Source organism: Cardiocondyla obscurior, linkage group LG05 (assembly GCF_019399895.1).
Source record: "Cardiocondyla obscurior isolate alpha-2009 linkage group LG05, Cobs3.1, whole genome shotgun sequence".
Lineage (NCBI taxonomy): Eukaryota > Metazoa > Arthropoda > Insecta > Hymenoptera > Formicidae > Cardiocondyla > Cardiocondyla obscurior.
The window spans coordinates 8,733,860-8,754,348 of NC_091868.1; the positions used below are offsets into that span (position 1 = coordinate 8,733,860).

Genomic DNA, 20,489 nt, shown 5'->3' on the forward strand with positions numbered 1-20,489 from the left:
AATTCGCGTACGCGGACCGTTGCGCTGAATCGATGGAGCGATCTCACGCCTCTGGCTCGGCTCCAGGGAAAGAGCTCTGCGACACTGTGTCCCTTTTTCTTATTATCCGCCTTTCACGAGCAACGGTGCCACGGTGGACTTTCACGAGCAAGGGTGTTCCACCCTTCAGCCTAGCTATGGCCGGCTAGCCTAAATCAATTAGATGCCCCGAGATGGGAGGCGTTGATACAATATAAGAGTACGACGTGTTGCCTTCTGGCTTGTGAAAGATGAAGGAGCTCGCAGGATTTCTCAACTTTTTATTTTATTTTATCTTATTTTAATTTTATCAAATTTAAAAATCAATTTTAATCATCAAATTTAATTCACTACAATTCAAACGTAAGACCTTTAAAAATTTATAGCTTGCATTCCAGCTTCTTCTAAAAATTGAAGTTAATAATAACGAGATGTATAATTAATTGCAAAAGAAAATTCTTTTCTGGATTGAAGAAAAAGGGACGGTCAGTCAACTTTGACTCAGTACCTACATAGTTCATTTACCGAAATTTTGACCGAGCACGAGTTCACGAGTGATACGAGAACCACTGATCCTAGGTTTTCTGCGTGTATCCGGCGGGGGTTCGTCTGCAGGACGCGTTCGATAAAAGCAACGTCACGGATACACGCGCGTAAAGGAGATTTCGCGCGGAGAGTCTCTCACGTCTTCAGTAACTTTCGTCAACTCGTATAATAGTGCGATGAACTCTCGCAGCCGCTTTATCTCTCTCCATGGTACGACGATAAGAATAATTGGACGTAAGACAGCGCGGCAGATGAGAGACGGGGGTCTCCGTTGCGTAAAATTGCAGGTCATTCGCGGCCCTCCACTATCAAGCGCGTCTACAGCTTTCGGTTACGTAACCATATAAAATCCGTCCGGGCGCCTTTTTACGTAACCCGACAATTGGCGCCGCGGACGCCTCTTTTTATTTGCGTACTTTTCAATTCGGCTGATTAACTCGTCGTCTTTTTCGATTCGTTACACTCGTATTCATCGGTTCTACTCCGCGACCAACGTTTATCAGGACTACGGTTATTAATCGTAAGATTTATTATTTACGCAGATCGATTTTAACGATTTAACGTCAATTAATTTGAGGCTTTCGTCTTAAATTTCTAATGTTGAATATATGCTTTTTGTTGCAGATTTCGTAATGCCACCGCCTTGTTATCAACGTTAGGCGGTGGGCCCTCGCAATGGCCTCGATTTTAGGCGAAGGAACGGGGCCTGGTGGTCCCGGGCCCTCTCGATGCCTCCTGCTCTTGCAGAGGTCTTTGGCGATTCAATTGATCCGAGGCTCGCCTCCTCACGCTGCAAGCGCCGGACAGCGAGAGAGCCCGAAGGAACATCCAGCCGACGAGATGTGGATGTACGACAAGGGTTACAATCTCTTTCAGGTGAGCCGCGTTATCTCCGATTTTTATTTAGCTATTAGCGTCTTTTTGCCGACTTTTCTCTTTACGCGACGTGGTTTCGCTCGGTTTGGCGCCGGAAAAAGTTCATCAACGGAAGCGGGAACGTCGGGAGCGACGGACATTGCGACGAGTAATCCGCCCCGGGTCTCCTCGCGTCTTTTCTGCTTTGTTCCTTTTTCCTGCCTACCCGTAGCGCGAGTCCTTTACGGTAAAGCGAACGCTGATTGCCCGCACCGTTACGGCACAATGAAACAATGTGAATTACGAGCAATTTCACAAAAGTCGGCATAATCGAGCGGGCGGCAGGTTAAACGGCGGAAGCTTCTCGCGGCCGGCGCTGTACCGACGTCATTCGGCCCCTTTCGACGATAAATTTCGCGTTTTACGTCCAGAATTCCTTCCGCGGATGAAATAAACGGCGGCGAAACGAGAGACGCGCCGCCGGGCGACGGCGGCGGCGCCGCGCGCGTCGTAATGCAGCTCGTCTCGAATTTATCGCCACCAATGCGTGACATGCAGCCGCTGAATATTCAACACCGGTCTACCGTCTGGTCAGGTAAATCGTATTAAAGCTCGCGATGATACGACCAATCGCGAGAGGGATCGGTAATAAGCGGCGTTATGAATACGAGATGAGAATATATCAAATCGACTGGTCTGTTTTCGTTCATTATCTTTAATTGTTAAGCTGATTAATTGAACTGGTCCAGCGAAATAAATATCAAATGCGCGAGCGGTGATTGTAAGCATAAATATATTATCGGAGTGGAAGATTAGCATATTTTACTCGCGTATTTTTCTAAACGATGTCGAAATCGAGCAAAGGTTATCGATGACGACATAAAATTACGAACGTGCCTCCGTTCGCAGTAACGAAGTGCTCTCACTTTTCAACGAGTACGTACTCAGCGAAGGAGCACCCTTGCGGAAAAGTCAACGAGCGAGGCTGCCGCTTTCAGAGTTAATAACAAGGAACGCCGATAACGGTGACAAAGCGAGGGTGCTAAACCTTTGAATATGCAAGAATAGCGTTTTCTTTTCTTTTTTCGGACTCTTGTAAGTGACCTATTCCGCGAACGACCAAAAAATGGGGACTATTTATCAGCGCCTTGCGCTCAGCAAATTTAACACGATGTATTTCTCTCTTAATTGACTGAAAATTGTCTTGGTTAAGGATAAAATCTGCTCTAACTGTGAAATAAATCGAACGTAAAATAACACGGCGCGGAGGTTGAAGTATCTCGTATATAAAAGCAGGAAATCGCGTACAGTGTTGTTCGTACAAGAGGAGATATAATCTCGAGGTCGCGGAGTGAATTAGATCGACGTTCTATAATTGTTAAGGCAATTAGACGTTGCTGCAGAAAACCGTTCTGTGTGTGCTGTATCGATATTGCGGTTCCGCGTGGTTTCGCGCTGCGTACAATGTACTATGACCCGTTTCATCGATGCTGCGGATAATAATCGATCGGCGAAGATACGATCGCTTTTCAACGGAGCGATCGTCAAAAGCATCCGCTGTGCACGGCGCGGTCCGCATCGGTGCCGCGATACAATCATTTATTCAGGACATTACGTTCCATCGGTTAATTCTTTTTAATTTTATTTTATCTAAAGAGGAATGTTAAGTGAAACTCTTTGCTAAACAGGATATATTAATAATGATAAATATTAAATAATTGATTTAATTTGTAATTGTTTTAAATTAATTAATGTATATCAATAACTGGCGCGATCAAATTATTTCTTTTTCTTTTTTTTTTTTCCTTTGATTTGTGACGATTTTTAATTTGCCCTTTTTTTACGGTAGAAAAGCGACAATGATGAACGGACGACAATACGGATCTACTATATTCACTTCCCGTGGTAATATCGGGTTACTAAATGATAGGGCATTGTTCGATATGGCGTTTGATCCGCCAAGTTGTTTACAAGATTTATCGAAGGTGCACGGTCTGTATTCAAGAAAGGGTTACTTTACGCTTCTTCGACGGATCTCGCGAATGCGTTGCCTGCCGTCGTCGCTCGTTGCGACGTTTTTAAATCACTGTTATTACGATGCACCGATTGCGCACTGCCTCGGGGATGGCCGGCGCAGTCAACGATCCGGCGGGCACTTTCCATCCGCGTGACGATTTCCGTCACGAGCACGTCGCCACACCGAGACGACAGAACATGCTGGCTCAACGTTGAGCCGCTTCGGACATGGTTATAACCGCGGATTCGTCGCATCGCCCGTATCACGCTTCGGAATCGACGTTTTATCTCAAACGATTGTTATCATTATAATTAAAAAGTAACTAAATTAGTAATAAAATAGTAATAAAAATAATTATGTCTTTGAAAATTTTATTATCCCGCCTCCGCTTTTTTTTTTTTTTCTCGAATAAAATTCTAATTTAAATTTAATAAGAGGACCAAAGCTATCGGTTAACAATCGCGAATATCTACGGGGCGTAATGGTCGCTGGACTCGGAACCGAGCAACGGCATTCAGAACGTAACTAGTGCGCGGCACTTAGAACATAGGGCAATAAAGTCGAGCGCGTATCGTTCGAGCAGGTCGGTTCGAGGGTTCGGCCGGGGTTCAGCCACCTCACTCTCGTTCGTCGTCGCTTTTTTTCCTGCCGCTGAAAGCGGAATCGGTCGTCACCGTTGTCGTCGTCCTGACTTGGACTTCGTAAATCAGCACCACGCGGCGTATATCACGGCCGAGCCCGACTTTTATCTCCCGCGCCGCGAGAACTCGTTTATCCGCGGGATGCCCATTCGCCTCGGAGCAATTCGTGCTCGATCGTCTATTTGTTTGCCAATTTCATTGCGAAAAAAAAAAAAAAAAAAAAATACGTTTGCTAACGCAACATAAAAAGGGAAATATGGCAAAAAGGTACTTTAATAAATCTATTTTTTTTCTCTTATAATGCTTCAACGAACGACGCTTACTTTTAATTCAGTACGACATTTGGCGTGGTGGTTAACTTTGTGCGATTTTTTCCGTCGCGAGTTGCTATCGACTCCCTATTGATATGATAAATAAGAATGCAGAACGGTCGACACCTATGTGCTGAGATCTGAGTATATGCACCTATATAGAAAGAGAAAACCAGAGAGAGAAAGAGAGAGAGAGAGAGAGATCTCCGCATGTCTCGGTCAACGTATTATTCGAGCGCATGCTGTACTCGCGATATTAGCATATAAATTATGTTATCGTGATTTATGCTCGCAGCCCGCGCACCCAAGCGGGACTATGGGGGGGTTGCTGATTAAAATTCGAAGCGACGAACGCGGGCGAACATCTTGACGCCTGTCGCCCGGTAATGGCTGATAAATAGATCAGTTTTGCAACTGTAAACGGACTTTCAAGAACTCAAACGTCTCTTTTAATTTTTTTTTTTTTTTAATTAAATCTCGACAATAAAATCGCGGCGCTTTGTTGAATAAAGTTTGCGCTTATCTCAATCATCTACTCTCGCGCATATCAATCGTTCGATAATACAGATAAGATATTGCACGCACGACAGTTTCAGTTATTCAAGTACTAGTGGATTAATACACTCGCGACGGCAGCAGGGCTCTGCTGAATCGATAAGCTCGGTGCACAGCGTAACAATGCCGCGGCGCGAATGGCTAGCAATAAGTTTCTGGCGTGTTTCGTTCGACTCCGTTAACCGCCTCGCGTTCGTGCGCGGCGTCTCAAGTTAGGGCTTTAAAAGGATAACCACATACGCGCGCGGCGGGAGTGTGCACGGCGAGTATATTGCATAATAATTAACGGCCAGCCAACGGCCGTGCAACACCCTATAGACTGTATTGCCGCAAGTTCATTGCCGGCACGGAAATCGCGATACGTATTGCACGAACTCAACAACGGGCTCTTTTTGCACCTCCGCGTTTTCCCTTGCAATTTATTTTATTTTAATCTTAAATTAATTTTATTTTAATCTCTTAAAACTTTATTTTAATCTAATTAAAAAGAAACCGTTATCGCGCGAAAGCTCTTTTTTTTTTTTAACGTCATAAAAAAATATGTGATCAAAGTACTCGCCACTTCCAATTTCATTTCCAATCTCGCGATATCTCTCCTTCATCTTTGCCCTACGTTTCTCAAATGTTCCACCCTCGCTATTCCCGGGCTGTTCTACATTTCGTTACTCCCCTCGCTATCTGCGGCTTATAATCTACTGGGGAGATGCCGAATGTGCACACATAAGATCTCGGGGTATAAATTCGAGATAATCGCAGGGACATGGAAGGACGACTCGCTCGATTCGCGGGCGGCGCGTAATTTACATTTGATAGCTTTACGTAACATCGAACGCGGGCTCATTCGCGGCGGTGCATTTTGCAAATTAGATGAGAATACGCGGGGCATTATTCCCGAGGCCCCGGGATTGTCTCGCGTCGCGGAACGTAACGCCCGCCGCAATGTAATACGGTAACGCCAATTTGCGTTTAGCAATCCCCGTATGCAGGCCCTCTTTTTCGCACAGTTAGTTAGCATGCCGCTGGGTACAGGAGACATGGTGGCTGGCTCGGCGCTAATTATCGTTAACTCAGAACTGTCGCACTCTCACGGTTAGATCTTCCCTCCCGTGGACAATAAGAGCGTCTACTTTATCAGCATATCCTGTTGCCCGGCTCGACACATTCCGCGATGCAACGCGATACTTTACGTGACCGCGCAATTTTCTCGGCCTTTCAGATTTGCGTCGCTAAGCAAGTCTAAATAGATACAGCTATACCGCGCGATATACGAGCGTTTGGAAATATTATAATTTTCATCTGATGAGATAGATAGCGGGCTAGATTCGATTGCCGGCGCGGTTAGAAGCATGATTAAACGTTTCTAGGATGTTTTCGTAAAGCCTAGCCGCGATTACGAAAGGCACGGCCGGGAGATGGACGAAATTTCCTTAAAATTGCGAAAGTGCCGCTTTTCTCCGTTTATCGTGTTCAACCGGCCGGAAAAAACGACGCGTTAAGAGTAATTCGATTGTAGATCGGTGTCCCGATCGGGAGAAAGAGATCAGTGGAAGGCACGATCTCGTGAAATTGATCGCGTCCGCTTGGCTGGTCCGGCGGACCGAGAGAGGCCGACTTCCACGTAGGAAGGATGCACATCTTGACGTAACCGAAAAAAGTTTCACCTGCTGAAAATCGCCGTCCTCGTGAGCGATTTAATGAACCGGGCCGCGCATGCGAGGAGCCTTTATTACGATATCATCCGCGCCGGGGTGTCGAAAATCCGCGCCGGTGTCGTAACCGCGCCGCGATTATGAAAGCTCCGCGTCGAGAGGCTGTAACAACACCTCGGGATAAAAGAATCCGATTGCGATCGAAAGCGCGCTTCGTTTCGTGACGTTAAGTAACGTTATTACGCGATCAAGTGATTCAGAGGCGTGTCACCTCGACAGCCACCTGCGGAAATTATACCTGCGACCGAATGTAAAAAAAAAAAGAAAAAAAATAAATAATAATAAAATCGCGGAACTTTCGTCACGGTGTTCCCAAGTTAAAAAATGTCGCCGTAAAACCGACGGCAGTTACCGCGGCTGCGAGTTTCGTAAGACCCCGTGGTGAATCTTTCGACGGTGAGTGCGAGAAGAAACGGTAATCCGCGAACGACAAACGTACGTTTCTAACACGGAACGTGGCCTCGGCCAAGGGTGGATGTTTGCGCCGCGCGCCGTTGCACAGGCAGAAAACGAGGCTGATTGTTCTCGCGGCGGATCAGATCGATCACGGATGTGCAATTTGCAGTGGCTACACGGAGGTTCCGTCGTTTGGCGGCGAGTAAACGTCCCTACGCGGCGACTTCCAGATGGTGAAAGTACGGAGATTCCGCGCTCTTACGCTCCCCGCTAGATGCAAAATCGTCTCATGCGGCGCGCATTGTATTGTATTCTTTACGCGGGATTTAAATTGGGCTCGCCGCGCACGTCCGCCGTCTTTTCCGTCCGAGCGAGTCGCAAAGTGGCTTGAATTGACGCCACTGTGAAATTTTAACGATCGCGTATGCATACACCCCGGCATTATCTTATATTGTTTCATCTACACCGGCAATTTAGCAAATTACACGATTTACCCTGGGATATTTACTATATATGATAATAACACACATTGATAATAACCTAACATACAAGCACGGAATAATCTTTGATAATAACGAAATATAAAAAATTTTATGAGAGTCAAAAATAATTATTTCATCGACCAGTTTCAAAAGTTGATGTGATCTTGATTTTATAATAATTTCGCGAATTAATCTACTTCGTTTGTACATACTTTACGGCCGTTGCTCATGCAGCAGGGAAGCTGCACTTTTCACAATTGCGAAAACCGATGGGAACGATCGCCCGAACGAGTGCTGTTATAAATCACGTTGAGCTCGCGCCGATCGATTCCGGCACTCCGCACTAATTTCATGGTTTAGCCGGACGACAAGGGAAGAGAAGACGGGGCTGGAGAAAAATCCTGCGGGGCCGTTCGTTTATGAGCATTGTTCGGGGCTCTCGACCCTATCACGGCTCGCTCTGCGCCGCGGAATTACGTCGGGGTTCTAGGAAACGTCCATAGGGGTAAAACCGTGTTCCGACCTCCGAGTTACGACGAGGGTGAAACGGCCATACGGCCCCACGGAGAGATAAACACTTAGCGACCGAGCAATAATTCAGGGGGTAACTCGCCAACTTCTATCGCGCGACTTCTTTTTTTATTAGTAACGCAAAATACGACGGTGGTTGTTATATAGTCGCGTCATTACGGGAGGATTATCTTCCCGTCGTAAACCTCTTTCTCTCGATGAAAATAAGTTCATAAAAAGGGTATAAAGACGAGCGATATAAAAATATATCGTACCGTTAAATAATTAAAAATAAAAAGTAAAAGAAATAAAATTAAAAGAATTAGAAAATTAAGTATAATTAACTGTTAATTAACTATAAAGTTTAATAGGGGTCTTATCAACTGAAAGTTTCCGTTATAAAATGATGCGAACGATCTCTTTCTGCATGTTGCAGAGTTTCTTGGAGGCGAACTCGAAGTGCTGGTGGAACGCGGCCCTAGTGGATGCGACCCGGCAGCTAAGGTACAAGGGCCACGTATCGCCGGGCGTGCTGATGGTCGGCGGGCCGCCCTGCGCCCTCGAGGTTTTGAGGGCGGCATGGGCGCGAAACGTTCTACGACCACCCGCGGACCACTCCATCACCTGCCTCGGTACGTATGCCGTTCAATTAACTCCCGCGTCATCATCGCCCGCGGCTCGACTTAACCCGCCTGCCCGCGTCGGCCACATTTTATTCAAATTCCGATAATCGAGAGTTCAATTAAAGATAAAGCGATCTGTGAAAGTGAAAGTGAAAGCGCCGATATTTTACAAGAAACAAGTTCTTACGACGAGATAATCCCGCGTGACCCTCGTTCCCTGCTGCATTTCAATTCCAATGCCAGCGGTAACGTGCGAAAATGATGCATCGTTTAATCTCGAGCGATTCCTTTTTTTTTTTTTTGCTTTTCCAAAAAGGACCCGTTGCTTTTACTAAGAGCGAATCGCCGCGGCTGGACACATCTAAGTGTTCTATTTACCCTGATACGCTCAAATACACGAAGACTCCCGTAGTCATTCTGCAATATATCTAAAAGACGTGCGGAAATAATTCGCACGTTTATTTTAATTATTTCCTGATATGCGAAAAATGATCTAATAATTTCAGTTTTATTGTAGAAAAAAAATAGTTAACTAATAATGATTTATTATAATTTATTATAAATTAACGTTGAACTTCAAGCATATGCGTTTCAGTTGCGATCTAACTCCTCGCAAATAAAGCGATCGAAATCGCGCGGAAGGTGCCCGACCTTTACACGTTACTCTTCTTATCCGCTTATCTCCCGTAATCCGCGCCTGTCGTCAACGTGCGTTCTACAGAAATAGCTTCGCGCGTATCTTATCGAGTAACCCATGCGCACCCGTATGCACTCCCGCTTCCTTACGTCGCGCTCTCTCTCTCTCTCTCCTTCTTTCTCTCTTTCTCTCTTCCGTCTTTTATGCCTTTTCGGTCGGTGTCCTCGGTCTTTTTCCACCTCCGCCAGTTTCTTTCCGATCTTATTGCTCCCTTTTATACCCCGTGTGCTCGTATCTATACCCGCCCACGCTCAACTATCGCGCATACCGGGCTTATGCTAATGCACGTATCTGCGCAACGGCGTAGGAACCGGGCTCGTTATTGCGATGCACCGTCCCGGCCAGGCTCTCGCGAAAACGAAAGACATTTATTCCGCGCGATAAAGAAAGCGCGTTACGTGACTCTGCCCGCGCGTGAGAAAGCCGTCCGTGTAAACCATCGAAAAATTACATCACAGATCGAAGCGCGACCGTCTAACGATTTCTTTATCCGCCTCGCTATCTGGTTCATACAGCTGCGCGGAGTACGGCACACAATAGTAATACGCTTGTCCCGAGAACAACTAATAATTTCGCGTGCCGAATCGGGACACTAAATCCCGACGACTCGGGGAATCGTGATCCGCAAACTGGCTGCCGAAAAAATTAATTCGCGGTGTTGCGTAATAAGGGTTAATTAACTGTGCGGAACGTATAGCGTCGCCTGGCATCGTAATCCACCTTTTCGTCTGACGCCTCCGTAAATCTCACGGCGGTCCTTGCAAAACGCGCGCAAAATGCATGTAACGCGCGGTGGCTTATTAACGGGGGCAGGCCGCGCGCTCGTCCCCATCGGTCTTTTTAATCTTGCCCGGCGTTTCGCAAGACCTGGCAGAAGCACGTGAATACGAGCGATCGGGCTGGCATTTATTTTATCGCAAGTGAAATAAGCGCGCGGGTGAGCGCGATTTGAAATTGCACAACCATTCGGAATCGACCCCGAGACGGTTCGACATGGCCGATCGGGGAGAAAAGAAAACGGCACGAGCCGAACGGTTATACGCGAGCGGACGGGACGCGGCGGAAGGGACGTCGGGCGCTCGCGCGTCTGGAATACCAGACCTTCCCTCTCGTCTTCTCCACGCTTTAGCTGAAATCCATACGACGTGCCCCTCGCCGGGTAATAAATCGGTCTCCTTCTGCGTGCGACAGTAGCGGCATTCCGGAGCGATCGATTAAGTCGCGGTGCCCCTCCCCTCCCTCCTCCTCCCCCCCCTATCGAAGACGCATGTCTTGATAAGCGACGCGTTTTCCACGCATAATTCTCATTTCGCGATTTATCTCGGCGATATCTCGGTTACTTCGTTTACCACACGTGACGAGCTATAATTGATAGTGGCAATTATTTATTATTAATTAGACACGCCCGATTGTACGGAATGTATCAGGCGCAATTAATACTCGCGTCATTATCGCGCGTATCAATCGGAAGATAGTCACGTCGGGGGTAAGTGGAATGCGCGACGTTTGCAGGATCCCAGCGGCGGAAGAACGCGTATACGTTATACCTGTTTTCAGACGTATATTGCGCATAGTTGGTTAAAACACGCGACGCGAATGCTAATGCGGGCCAAGTCAATGTATCACGGAGATAAGGAGCTCCGGGCTCGCGCCGCGACGAGGATCCTCTAGGACGTGCCGGAACGCGACGCGTTCCGGGAAATTAATAGCGCGGTATCGACATCCAGTTATTTCTGCACTTTGTGTCTGCGCTATAAATAGGAGCGCAGATGTGCAGCGCGCGATAGAGAGCTGCGCAAGTAACGCGGAATGCGCGACCGTGCATACCTGTTACGTGTCCGAGCCGATCGTCCCGATTGCAATTCAGCGTTTTTGCGAGGTTAAACGTTCGCGCCTCATTCATTATGCCGACGTATTGACTCCGGACCGTTGACGGAGGCTATTAAGACGCACGAGAGAGCTCGTACCGCTGCATTTTACGATGATCCGATCATCTCGCGTTTCACCGAGGGCTCGCATTTGTGTCACGCCGTTTGCGAACAATGTCGCTTTGCACGATCTGTTTGCTTTCATCTTCTTAACAGATTAGGAGGCGCGAAATTGAGTTTGAAGAGATGCCGCGACGTACATAAACGCTTCTTAAATATGCAAATTAAAGATACTTTGTTCTATTCAAATGAATTCATTGTGATCGAAAGGCATTGAAGAATAGGGTACAATGTGTATTCGGTACAGGCCTGGCAACAGGATTCTAGCTGGCCCCCCTTTGGCCTACCCGGTTCGGTTGACATTTCCACGACCGGCGCTTATCGATCAGACCTTTTTCCCGTCCCGGCGAAATGAACGCGTCACCATCTCGAATCGCAGCGAGCACTGACGCGAGTCTTTTATTCGGCCGCGTGGCAAACAATGCCGATGGCGTATCTGCACCTCTCGTCGCTGCATATTCGCGTTAATCGAATCCCCGTGTCGGGCGAAGTTAAGTCGAGAAAACCCGACAGTCGCATTTAGCGCTAAATGCGAACCGAGAACACGATGTCGATACCTTAAGGCCACGGCGCGCTCTAAACACGTCTCTGTAATCGTAAGGTCGGTCAGCCTCTCACGCCTCCCATGTCACGATTTTGCTATTCGCCCGATCGGAATAAGCCCCGGCGTATCATTACCTCTCTCGCGTCAAGAAAAAAATCTCCTTTTCACCATTTCATTAAAGGCGAGAGATTTGTGCGCGAGCACGTTGCCTACGTACACGAACGTGCAATCAGCACTTAACGAATATTGCAAGTCAAGGACAGTGGATTGATGATCTGACCCTCCCCAAATATCCTTTTCGTAATAATATTCCTACATCTTTCCGTTTAGGAACGAGTCGTCGAGTTGATTTATCATTATTTATTACCGCTGACAATTTAGAATTTGAACCGCTCGGATTAAGGTATTGTTCTATAGACAAAGGCGGACGGAAAGAGAAAGAGCCATATGTGCACTTGACGCTAATTAACATTATAAGGATCTGAAAGGGGTCTGTTACTCGCCTTTTCCGTGTCCGAAAGGGGAAATTGGGTATTTCGACGCTACGAGGCGATCCCACGAGGGAGAGAAATGACAGAACCGAGTAACGTGCTACCCGCCCATCCATCTACTACCGCAGAGTAAACGTTTGCAAGCCCGTCGCGGTATTTTCGAGTGGCAACTTCCTGCCGAGTGCCAGCTGGATCCTGGCCGCCTCCTCGCAGATCGACGATTGCCACGATGACGGTAGGGTCGAGGCACGACACACTTCGCTATTCGCTCTTTCCCGCCGTTCTCGAGACGCTACTCGAACATTTTCCTTACGGCTCGAGTTTAACGCACCGCGCGTTTCTAATTCATATTCATAATTCGTCGGCGACTTGCGCGATTTGCCACAGGTACGTCGACTTTCTTCCGCGTAAATAAAATTATCCGCGTGGAAGTCTGTGGCTTGCGACAATGCCACGTCATCTTTTTAATTCGCGGATCAATTATCTGGCTAATTAAATTATTCCACGCATATAAATGTACATATATGTATACACGTTGGCTAGTAATTATTTAAGCGACGGACGATTACGCGTAATTTCCACGGGAAAAATGTTTAACGCGGGTTCGTAACATCGATGGACGTACGCGAGTATGATTACTTGAGCGAGCGAACGTTACTTCGAGCGATGGAACTCGCGGCTATCTCGCCGCAAGATTAGTTTGTATTACGCAGTCAAACGGTGCCGTTTACGTGACCGGCTCGCGATTAGTATATAGATGCGAGAGCGAGGCGGAGTTTAATGCGATCGTAATTACACGGGGAATTTAAGACCGGTAGCGAGCGAGGGAGATAGAGAGGCAGAGTCTTGCCTTTCGACAAGATAATTTCCCCGACTTGAGTCAACATCGCAATCGCGAAATGCGAAATGTCGAGAGGCAGCGACGGCACGTCGCAAACGAATGGGCCGCGGCATTGAGTAACGGATAATTGCATCGGTTCATAAATTAATCCGCGACCTCCCTCGCGCGCGCCTACGCGGGACAGAGAGAGAGAGAGAGAAGGGAAACGGCGTGTAGCAGTATCGTCTAAGCCGTTGTTAATAAGCATCTTGCGCCATTCGAGGCGATTGTCTAGGTCAAGGCGGTTGCTTTTAAACGCACCTGCAGCCAACGCACGGGAAGTGCGTCCGCGGCGTGCAACGCAGACGCATCCTACCACTACGTTTTTCCCCGAGTGTTACGCAAAGCGAGAATAGGCCGCGAAACCGCAATTTCACATCGCCGGCGCAATTTGAAGACGAATCGTAGATCCAATTCCGGGCATTACGGCGCGAGCGTTACCGCTAGAAATGCATTGCCGACCATACGGAGGCGGCTTAATCATCTCGCGGATGCGGCGTCACGTTATTACGTGACACACGCGCCGTGTTTGGCGACGGATATCAAACTTTAATGTATATTACCGCGGCGTCATTCTCGAGGGAGAGACGAAATAGGAAGAAGGGATCGTTTTTCGTCGCGCGCCCCATACCGCGGGGCGGATAATAAATGCAAAGCCACCCTTTCTCGACCGCGCGCACCCGATTAATGCAACGTATGGCGCAGCTGTGATGATTCTCTCTCGCGCGGCACGCATTCGGAGAGGGTGATATACGCGCGTCACTTGATTCTCTTTTTTATATCGCGGCTGATGGCCCGTTCGAAGGAAGCGACGACGATCGACGGCTCGAAAACGTTTAAGGTAATAGCGCGGCAAAAATAAAAGGCGAGGTGAGGGCTCGTAAACGCCGAAAGAGTTAACCCCGTTGGACGCGCGCCTTTCGAAAATGAAGACGCGAGAGGAAGATCCCGGGGAAGCCGGCCGATCTGGCCGCATAATGACCCGCCACGGGAAACGAGTGGAAAATTATACAGCGTCGGGAGGAGATCCGCGCGGGCCGAGAGGCGACCGGGGAGGGCAAAGAACGCTGGCATTCTGGCCGCGAAAGGGAAAGGCATCCTTCGTTATCGAGGTGCATCGCGCCTTGCACGAAACTGCAGAATTTCAGCGGCGACGCCGATACGCGATACACCGTTCACGACGTACGGCATTTACCTTCTCTCGGGATGGAAAGCCGATACGGTGCCCTCGCCGGGGTGCTCTCCGCGGAGTCGTGCGCGAGCTAGCACTCCTCGCCGAACAAGTGGACAATGTTTCAAGAGAGATCGTAATATCGCATCATATTACGCGGGAGAAAATCTATCCCGGTCGCGCGCTCATGCACGGGGGAGTCAATTTCCGTAATCGACAACGCCGACCATTACTTATCGTCGCGTGCACCTCCCGCGCTATTGCCGCCGCGCCGAAGGCGATGGGGTTTTTACTCGCGTTTTTTCCCGCCCGCGATCTTAACGCACTTTTCATCCGGCGGGTATATTTAGACCGCGGCCTCGGCCGCGAGAGTGGCCGCGCAAATAGGTGGAAACGGTAAAAGCAGAAAACAATATAACGAGCGCGATGCACGCGTAAGGCGTGCACGTGTGCGTGCGCTATTCATTTCCCGGCCAACTGTTCCGCGCGCAGCGGAAAACAGTTTATGCGTTTTAGCGAAATATACGGCTAAATACGTAGGGGAGCGTGCGAAGATCACCGCGCCGCGATTCAAGTAATTGACTTAGAGTGAAACCCGCGCTTTCGAAAGCGGCGTCCCGCGGCTAATAAATTCCCGAAAACAATGCCACTGTCACGGCTTTCTTATCTCTTCCGTCTCGTCGGAATATATATCAACGTCCTTGAGAAAATTACTTCTCGCGCAATTTCCATAATTAGTTTAAATTAGACCATTTTTCCATTTTGTTTAATATAATATAAAATACGAGAGGGAAAGAGAAAGAGAAAGGAAAGAAAAGTGGATGATATACGCGACACAATGAGGCGTTCCGTTTTCACGCGAACCGCCTGGGATTAAGTCGCTTATCAGTAGCCTCGATGAAAACGTGCTCGCCGCAGCATCCCCGCGAGATTCCCGAGAACGGCATGTAAAATCTCGCGCACGAAACGCGTCCCGTGCACGCGCGAAACAACCCACCTTGCACATTACGCTTTCTCACAGCGGCAGTATAAAGTTCGGCTTAAATTTGTTGCGAGGACTTTATCTTTGTTCGCCAACGTGCGATATCTCGCCGGGCACTAGGGATAAGCTCACGACGTCCCGTGGTATGCGCGCAGGTTGAACAACATCGGCTTAAAACGCGTACGACGAGCATCTCTCGGTCTCGCGCGATTTTCTGCATACGAGCGAAATTTATGCCTTTCAACCGGACGACAAAGTATCGTCGAATGTTAACCCGAGCTGAGCTACGCGGGCCGGTTACGAATCAGAATAATGAAACAATTACGGTGTAATAAAATATTTATATGGCGTCAGTTGAACTAAATTAAATAAAAAAAAACAAAAAAAATGCAGAAATTTTTTTGAACTAATTTTATTAAACCTGATACCTATACCTTTTTTAATAATTATCCGATAAAATTTCTTTTTTCTTTTTATATCTTGTCGTGGAATAATTTAAAACTTGGTGCAGGAAAAAGCTAGAATATCTTGTACGGCTGGTGCAGCTTATGAATAAGAAACAGCTCGGCGAGCCGGGCCAAGTCGAGCAATACCTCATACCGTGTCTGACTATCCATGAGAACTGGACCGTTCCGGAGAGCTCTCGCGTGTATCTCTCTCGTAATCTCGCTCTCTCTTTCTCGCGCGGCCACCTTCGACACGAGCGGGAAGATGTATACATATATTCTCTTTCTCTACTTGCTCCTTTTGCCCGCGCCGCCGTTCGTCGCGATGCTCACGTAGGTATCGCGCGCGGATCGCGGCGCCAGAGTGATGTCCGCTCCGAGAAAATGCAGCCAGGGAAATTGGCAGAGAATCGCGATATCGCGAGGCTTTCGTTGAGCCGACGATAAAGGGCCGCGAGTCGGAACGAGATGTCGTCCATGGGGAAAGTGAAGCATAAATTCGCCGGACCTACCCTTCGTTCTCGTTGCATCTCAATCGCGGGCTCTTCGCCGTGGAAGTTTGATTAGAATCGCGAAGCCCCGTCGCGAGAAGGCGAAAGTAAAAGGCGACGGCGATACTTTCGTATTCCCGGTACGGCCGGGCGCGCGAGATAAAAACGTCCCGGTCATTTTAATGGCGCTCTTCGGATGCAAAGTGCGGCGGTTCCGGCGCGGCCGGGCCGCTATTTTCCGAAGCGGCTATAAAGGCTGACAATGTTTATCGCATCACGGGCGAGTTTTAACCGGTTCTCTCTATTCGTGGCGTGCACCAATATCCTTGGAAAATAGGCACCGGAGGATGCCGTTCCCGGCGTCGGGTATCGCGCGCGGCCATTCGCGCTGCTAATTTTTCGCGTGGGCATGCTATCGCGCCGCTATTGTTAGTAGCCGTTAAGGAAAACGGGTTTCTTCAGGTGAAACGCGACCGTCGGTTCATTACGGCTAATCCATTACGGCGACGCGGTGGAACGAACATAAGCGGCAGCGAGGTATCAAAACAAGTCGCGCCGCGAGATCATTTAGCTGAGAACTGAAATGACTTATTTCTTCATTCCGAGATCCGTTCGCAGGCTTTCCCTTAAAACGATTCCTTTTTTACGGCACGTTCTTTTTCTCGAGTAACAACGGCGTTTTGATCGCGAATGATGGAATCGCGCGCATCGGCGCGCAGCAACGGAGGCGGATCGTACGATAAATTCCACGCTGGATTATCCATTTTAATGCACCGCGCGCGTACCGGTCTACATTTGGTCCGTGCGTCGGACGGAGCACCTGATTCCGAAACGGACATCGCCGACTACGTGACTTCGCCCTCTGCCCGCATTCTCTCTCGGAATCGCGCGGGGACGCTATTTCACACGTCCCGGAATCCGATTTAAGTCGAGCGCGCGAGGTCGCGATCGCGCACGTTTTAGAATTGGAAACCCCGCACGTCGGTTTCTCTTCGCCGCGTTTGCCGTCGCTTCGCTCCGCGCGATGTAAGTCGATACGTGAGATGCAGTAGGCGCGAGTTCGAACGGCTCGCCAACTCGACCGTAAGTATTTCGAGCACTAGGCCCGAGCCGGTGTCGTTAGGTATGAAAGTTAATCACGGTGATTCTCTCCCGCGGGAACCGTTTCGCCGTTCGCGACGAGAGACGACGTCGGGTCGTCGACATCCATTCGGCGCTTTGTTCGACCGGGCGACTCGACGTGGCGATTACTTCTTAGGCACGACCAACCGCGCGAGCGACATAATTACAAAGGCGCGCACCGCCCGCTCGGCCAGGCGACGAAAGGCGTGGTACTGCGTTTGTAAAATCCGCTGGCCTCCGCGAGCGTAAGTCGCATTACTTTCACGTATGTAGGTTAATGTCAAGGAGGGGGAGGGGAAGGCACAATAATTCGCTAATATATCTTCGGCGTGATTGATGACGCGCCGCGATCGGCCATTCTTCCGCGCGGAATTGAAGACGCTGGCTTTAATTTACGACGACGAGAAGGAGATTCGCAAACGTGTAATTTACGCTTTAAAAGGACAGCCGGCGATCGCGAGCCGAGGCGATTCATCGGTGCGAGAGAAACATTTTTTTGCCGGATCTCTCTCTTTTTTTTTTTTCTCCGCCAGTTTATCGTCGAATTTTTACGCGCGAATCGCTTCGTGACTCACTGAAAATTCGCCTATTTACTTCTCGCCCGTCCGAGACATTAAGTAGCCGCCGGATAGAACTAAAGGGTGAATTAACGGCGCAATTAAACGAGATGAGAGATTAGCGGTGCCGTCTCGCCATTAATATCGCGAGGGCGGCGTTTTTAGACGTTCACCGTTGTATTTACAGCCACCTAATCTCCGGTTAGTGAATTTCATCACCGGCAAACAGTCGTGACATTTCACCTGTGCTCCGTTGGCCTCGATAGTCAAGCGACCACATTCGCCGCTGCAGATAAATACGTGCATCACTTCCGCGTTACCTTATGACCTACCTTAGTAAGAAACTAGCTACAACGAATACGGGCCTCTCTATTACATTTTCCCTCCCTGGGTGATTAATATATTTTTTATAAAATTATGCACAAAATTCTCCGTCCGACTTTGTTAAAAATAAATTTTTTTTTTTTATCTGTAATTTTGAGAACGCGTTTTTTTTTTTGCCAATAATAAAAAAGGAACGAAATTGGTTAGAGAAATCTTATTATCCCTTTTACTTAACATACATCAACATTTTTGAAAAAGATAATTACCACCAGCTGACGCAACAGCTATTCGATATCTAGCCTGTGCTCTTAGCGGCGCGAATAATTCAATCTGAATAAAGTATTAGCAGCGACGCAGTAGTAAGCCCTACAATCTTGCACAACTGGCTGGCTAAGAAACAATGGGTAAGAATAATATAAAACTTGATCGATTGGGAGTGGCGGGTCGAAGATAGCTTGTTGCCCGAGTGCGATGCAATGCTTCACCGCGTAGAAAAGCTTCCTAATTATCATTAAAACCGCGCCGGGTGAGAGCGGACCTGCCGCAACGAGCGCAACGCGAGATTTATTATATCTGCTGCAGGGCCGATCTCTTTCGGTCCGACTCAATTACGCCATTATCCGTCGTGATCGACGATGAGGCAACGAAAGCCTCAAAACTGTACGTTTCGCACGTAATGATACATCTCGGCGCGAGTGTTACGTACGAGAGATCAAGCCGCGAGATTTTAATAATAAACATTTTTTTTTTTTTTCTTTTTCACTAACTATTAAGACCGCTTAGATGTTGTTCGATTACGGCGAGGTGGACGGCAACGAGCGGGCCGGAGCTTGCAAAACGGCGCTCTCGTGTCGGATGCGAGAGCGAGCGGCTGCTGCGCCCTTATCGCCCGGCGAACGAATGGTATCGGCGTGTGATGCAGCAGCGTCGAACGGCGGAATCGAGGCTACGAGTCGATTCTCATGGCCTCGGCTTATATCGTCTTTCCGGCGGGCGAAAAATCACACGACCCGTGAGGTCGGGATTTAAATCCGAGCGCGATCTAGTCGTCTCCGTGCCGCCGCTGGCGATCCCGACGAAATTTAATATCACCGTAACGGGGATTCGCCGCGGCTCCCGCGACGAAAGGAGGAAGTAAAGAAAAAAGGAAAAAAAAAAAAAAGAAAAAAAAAACGATCCCGGGCGCGTTCTACATCATTTCCCTCCCTCTCTCTCTCTCTGTACCGATCTCGCAGACGAGGGATTAAAATGCCGCGCATTGTTACGCCGTCCTCTTGATACGCCAAGCGGTTGTAACACGAGTATGTAGCACGAGAGGGATATATAGCGCGCGGTACCTGCATCGAGAAACGATATACGAGGGGGCCTCGGGATGGAAAGTGGTCGGTTTGTCACGCTGCACCGTACGATCGTAGGCGATACCACCGTAGGAACATCTAAGGTCGCGCGTTATCGCGAAAATGAATTTTCCCGGCGACATGACTTCCACGGCGACAGGAGAAAAAAAAAATGCTTGACCGCGATTTCATGTGTATCGGTGACGCGACGAGAAACGGCGACTTACTTTTTCGCGTCTTGCGACACGATTATCCACGTAATAACCTCGCCGCGTATTGTCTCCGGTAATATATTCGTTCGCGCATTTGCGTACATCTAGAAGCATTGAGGAGCGCAATTTGCGGATGCACGCACGCCGCGTATATGTGCGTGCACGCGTCTCCGCGGAAAGTTAAGCGGCTTACGTTCGACGGATGCGAGAGGTTAGAGAAAGTTTATGCCACACTCTGTTTCTCATGATATCGCGGGAATACGCCGATGTTTTCGGCGTTACGCTCCGTTCGAAGACGACGCCTTACGACGGCGTCTCGTTGCGTGATCGAGGACAGGCTACCGAGCCCATGAAAGCTTTATTTCAAGCGGCGGTTAAATGCGCAGGTATATCGCGACGTGTCGTCATTCACCACCTGCGTGGGACCGTAGGAATTCGCGCCTAGTGACACCACGTGCGGCCCGTGGGCGTCTTGTAAAATGCAAGTTATTGAAAAACTGGGTCCTGCGCGAAAAACAGGTACTACCCTCCCCGAAGCTTTAAAACCTCCCGCGTTCATCGTCGAACGCAGCTGCGTATATACC

The 20,489-nt window shown here is 48.6% G+C and overlaps 1 protein-coding gene across 2 annotated transcripts in view; it reads left to right on the forward strand.

Moving 5' to 3' along the window:
- Positions 1-20,489, forward strand: part of Knockout (Stork-head domain-containing protein knockout) — a 65,500-nt gene that overhangs the window by 28,027 nt on the left and 16,984 nt on the right. For both annotated transcript variants that reach the window (XM_070656584.1, XM_070656585.1), the window contains exons 2-3: positions 1,189-1,440; positions 8,477-8,672. In XM_070656584.1, coding sequence (XP_070512685.1) covers positions 1,240-1,440; positions 8,477-8,672 — 397 coding nt within the window. In that variant the 5' untranslated portion in view covers positions 1,189-1,239. The remainder of the gene's footprint in view (positions 1-1,188; positions 1,441-8,476; positions 8,673-20,489) is intronic.